The 4,552-nt window shown below is 36.5% G+C and overlaps 1 protein-coding gene across 1 annotated transcript; it reads right to left on the bottom strand.

The window, feature by feature from the left end:
* Nucleotides 1–1,270: 1,270 nt before the first annotated feature.
* LOC141904346 (uncharacterized) lies at nucleotides 1,271–4,354 on the bottom strand. Its single transcript, XM_074792932.1, is given in 8 exon segments — nucleotides 1,271–1,476; nucleotides 1,573–1,721; nucleotides 1,803–1,974; nucleotides 2,859–3,045; nucleotides 3,153–3,316; nucleotides 3,436–3,740; nucleotides 3,896–4,101; nucleotides 4,190–4,354. Coding segments are annotated over 8 exon segments (1,554 nt in total).
* Nucleotides 4,355–4,552: the final 198 nt, after the last annotated feature.

Below are 4,552 nucleotides of genomic sequence, written 5' to 3'. Positions count from 1 at the left end.
TGGATATAACTGAAATAGATGCAAGGAACGTAAATAACGTAGCTCCTTACATGTTTGAACCGCTAGCAGCAAATAGGGAAATTAGGCCTAACTCCGACGACGACAGCTCGGCTTCATCTTCAGACGATATAAGCAGTGATGAAGAATATCGTCAGCGAGCTGACAATACGGACTGGTATGTAGGATATTTTTATTAATTAAATAAGAATAAATACGTTTAGGACTGCGTAGATTAATTCCCATGTTGGATTCTGGCATTTGGTAAAATTGTTTACGTCAATCAGCTGATCGAAATAAATTCAATAAACATTATTATTGCCGCTTGTTTGCAAAACAAATTTCCCGGTTTACATTTCTACTCTCCTCAGCGTGCAAGACTATTTTTGTATAAAATAAAGGTGAATAAAACCCTCTTTTTTCTTTTGCGCCAAAAATAACGAGGAAATATAGTGATTATTCGCTGAGCAAATTTTTTTTTTCAGGTAAGAAATAATTAGATAATATACAATATTTAAAAATGAATATATTTTTAGGTGTTTGTGCAGAAATGTCTGCAGCATTATGGAAAAAACTCGAATGAATGTGTGCTGCCAAGAGTTTCCATGCCTTAAAGAAATAAGCACTGCCAACAATGTACTCTGCATTACTGAAGTGCATGGTTTCAGAGCAAACTGCCTCGAGCCCGAGGTCTTAAAAGTATGTTTTTATGATTTCGTCCGAGATAACTGGCCTGTAGGTGATGAGGAACCAGTTGAAGAGTAAGTTCCTTAAAAATTCATTAAAAAATAATGCATACCTGTGATTATCAAAAACATACTGCTTAGTAAATTATTATTAAAATATTAATGACATTATTAAAACTAAACAGAAGGTAAAACAATTTTGAGAACACACCTAGTTAAATCGTCACAAAATATTTTGACCATTTAATTTTTGTTCTAATTCAACTTTCTCACGTTTATACTAATTTCCAGATTATATCGACACATTGCGTACCGTCGTTTCTGTCGTTGGGCATGGGGCATACTTGGTCGTGGAAATCGTCGTATCCTGCCTTCCTGTGTTGTCTCAACAATACGACTTAAGTGGCCTTCTCCAAATGAACTTTATACCGGCTTTGAGTATCCAGCTATACCAGAGAGGTTATAGGTTCGTGGATGACAAGTAAAAGGGATTTATATATAAAATGTTGTATTTGCCATATCATTTTTGTACATTGTATAATTACATAATAAATCCGATCTATGCATTGTTAAGATGTCTTTGTGTTTTACTTAGATTTCACAGGTAGATTAAATCGGCTAACATGAGCTAAAACGACTTCTTCTTTCACGATATCAGTCCGATCAAATTTATCCACAACATTTCCCTTCTCACTTGCCACACTTATTTCCTTCCATGCTCTAGAAGCTGCCTGATGATTCTCGTGTTCCATTCTTAATCTTATCACCTCATTCATACAGTCGGACAAATAATCTGAAATTGAATTAAGTGTGCATTCAAAATCAGAAACAGTTTCTGTAAAGAGATGTTGCAGCATTTTTCAAAAAATAGAAATTTAGTAAAACTCACAGTAGGTTATTGGGACTTTCACTTCTTTCGCTACTGGTGCACCATGACGAGCCTTTGGATACGACAATTTGAATTGTGGATTGCCAGATTTGTCAACTGCCTGTTCGCGAACACTGTTTTCATTAAAGTGCATAGCTGAGAGCTGAAGCCTGAAAATGGATGCCACAATGAACAATTTTGGGTAAACATTGACAAACGAATATTTGATATATAACTAAATAATTCTTTACCTTGACAACATTGAATCATAGAAGAAATGCATCGATTTTGGGGCAAAGTATATCACAATTTTGTGGTCGGACTCCAAGGCGGATGTTTGCGAACTTGGGGCTACTTGTCAAATATCTGCCAGGAGATTTCGTTTTAAGACAATGTCTTTGAGCAGTTTGTGGCACGCAGAACCTAAAACGAATAATGATATGAGAAAAAGAAAATTGAATGCATGTATTCACTCAGTCGTCTTATTTGGAGGTAAAAACTCCTGAAATTTCAAAATTTATTCAGATTTGTAATGATTTCCATATCAAAACCATAGGGTACCAGCTATCCCATCAGATGGAGCTACTTAGATATCAGACATACTCGACCAAAATAACTTCATATTCAATTAATTTTTATCTCAATATTCAGTCTTACACCAATTCTGTGTATCATACATAGATTTTGAAAAAATTATTTTAACATTTTCCTTGGAGTATACAGTCTTATAACTCCAAACATCTTCTAGATAAGAAATCTTCATACTGTCAGACACACTAACCTGACTTGAGCCAATTTCTTTCCTCCAAATCGCCGTGTTCGCATTGTTTAAATTTCTCGCCATGTCCGTCATGCTTATCAACGACATGGTTGACAATTGACTTCCATTTCGCTAACACCATTTCTGCATCACCCTCACTGCTTGAGGCCACCCAGTAGAGATGATTTGAAATTGACTTTGTCCACTCTGCAACACTCTTGAATTTTTTCTGTTTTGCTGCTTTTTCGAGTTGCTTTACTTCTCCTAAATAAAATCATACATGTAATTATCCAAAACCTGGTACCTTTTAATTAAAATTTTGTGAGAGAAATCCCACAATAGATTCAGCCAAAAATAAAAAGTTCTATTGTAAATTGTATATATTTCGAGCAACGTTTCGGCTAAATACTATTAGCCATCATCAGTACGCCTGATGATGGCTAATAGTTACTTATTAGCCAAAACGTTGCTCGTTATTCATCTTACATGGATATTGTGTATCTTCTCGACTCGACAATTCTAATTATCATATCTGCAAATTGAATACCTTTTGATATATGCCATGCATCAAAGAAGTGGGTAACATTTGTCATTTTCTGCCGTAAATATTTCTTTATTTGAACGTGACGATCGGTGGTAATATCTTTAACTCCCAGTTTATTTTCTTTCAAAAATGCCATGCATCGTTCGAATCCCTCCAACTCCATTGAATTTGAACTTCTTACTTCGTTGCTCTACAAAAAAAAACAATGAATAAAAAATCAGGTTTCACCTTAAGAATGTTTAAAAATTACCTCAACATCTTGTTAGAGTTTCACATAGCTGAGATATCCTGAGTTACCTGAATGAGTTGAAAGTCCAGAATTTTTTGGGTCTCCATATCGATGATCGAGTACGAACCATACTTTGCTGTATGGCCCGGTGAACAGCAGCGTCCATCTCCACCTAGCGATAGCTTGTTTCTCGTCTTTTTATTCGCTTCTGTAATTCCGTCACCATTACCTTCTGATTCCGAGTCCAAACATTATAGATAGCCAAACTCAGGTAACTCCGTTGTAGTCTGAAGAAATGGCGCAAGTTTATCATCTTGATGTTCAGACTTTGGCACATGGTGAAGAACTTACTTGGGCTCAGAGCACTGAAGAAGACACCCGCAGCAGCAAGTAAATTTCCTAGTGCCATCCGTTGATGTTCTGGCTGTGAAGACCATTCCCTAACATGCGAATCGGGACCACTACAGACTGTCTGGTACTTCACGGCTGATCCAGATACTGAACGTTTCGTTACTTGACATGGTGACAGGCAGATCGTACAGATAGTCAGCAGAGACAACACTGCTGACTCAAAACAGAGAAATTTTGCCTCCGTGAGTGGATCATCGGCTACTGATACTGAGTATGTCGTAACCTCTTCATCATCTCCGTCATCTCTGTAAAAAATTTTTAGAATCTAAAATGATTCATGATTTTAGTTTCACTAGCTGTATGTATTAATTGAATATCATAAGTATTCCTTGAGAATTAAAACTAGTGTTTCAGCCTTACGTTTCCAAATAAAGGGTTAGGTAAACATTTATATACTTACTTAAAATCATCAGGATTCCAGGTTGGATCCAAATATTCTTCCTCATTATCCTCACATTCCATGTCCGATTCATCCGATTCATTATTGTCACATAAGAGCTCGCACTGGATAACAGATGTTGTACTGGTAGGCCTACTCTCTGTTTGGGTATCAGCTTCAGCTCTAAAATAACTCGCATCATACTGTACTGCAGTATGACGACGTTCCTATAAAGATTATTTTTCATAAATTTTTAATGAAAGGAAAACTGAATTTCTACGACTGTTACGAAACAAAAGCTTGATAAAAACTTACAATTAATGTCTGTGTTCCAAAGGTACGGATTGGTAGGGCATAATCGTCAGGGTTGAAGATTGCTTTAGGTTTGGTGATAGCAGGTGGTGTAACAGGACTTGAGAACGGTATCAATATATCATCATCATCATCATCATCACGAGACGCGGTGTCCTGTTCCTCCATAGTGAACGTACTCGTGCTCTGCGTAGTTGGAAACAATTCTTTCATTATCTGTAATGAAAGTCTGAATGAAGTTTGTCGGAACCTACGTCACAAAATTAAAGCGCCACACCGTGAGTAGTGGCCAAAAAATGAACTAGTTTTTATGGATATGTGCGAGTAAAGTATTTTAAGACCCGATTTTTCCGAATATGTTCGCGC

This window comes from Tubulanus polymorphus, chromosome 4 (assembly GCF_964204645.1).
Source record: "Tubulanus polymorphus chromosome 4, tnTubPoly1.2, whole genome shotgun sequence".
NCBI classification, from domain to species: Eukaryota; Metazoa; Nemertea; class Palaeonemertea; order Tubulaniformes; family Tubulanidae; genus Tubulanus; species Tubulanus polymorphus.
Note: the sequence above shows the minus strand (reverse complement) of the source record. Positions and strands in the feature narration are given on the sequence as shown.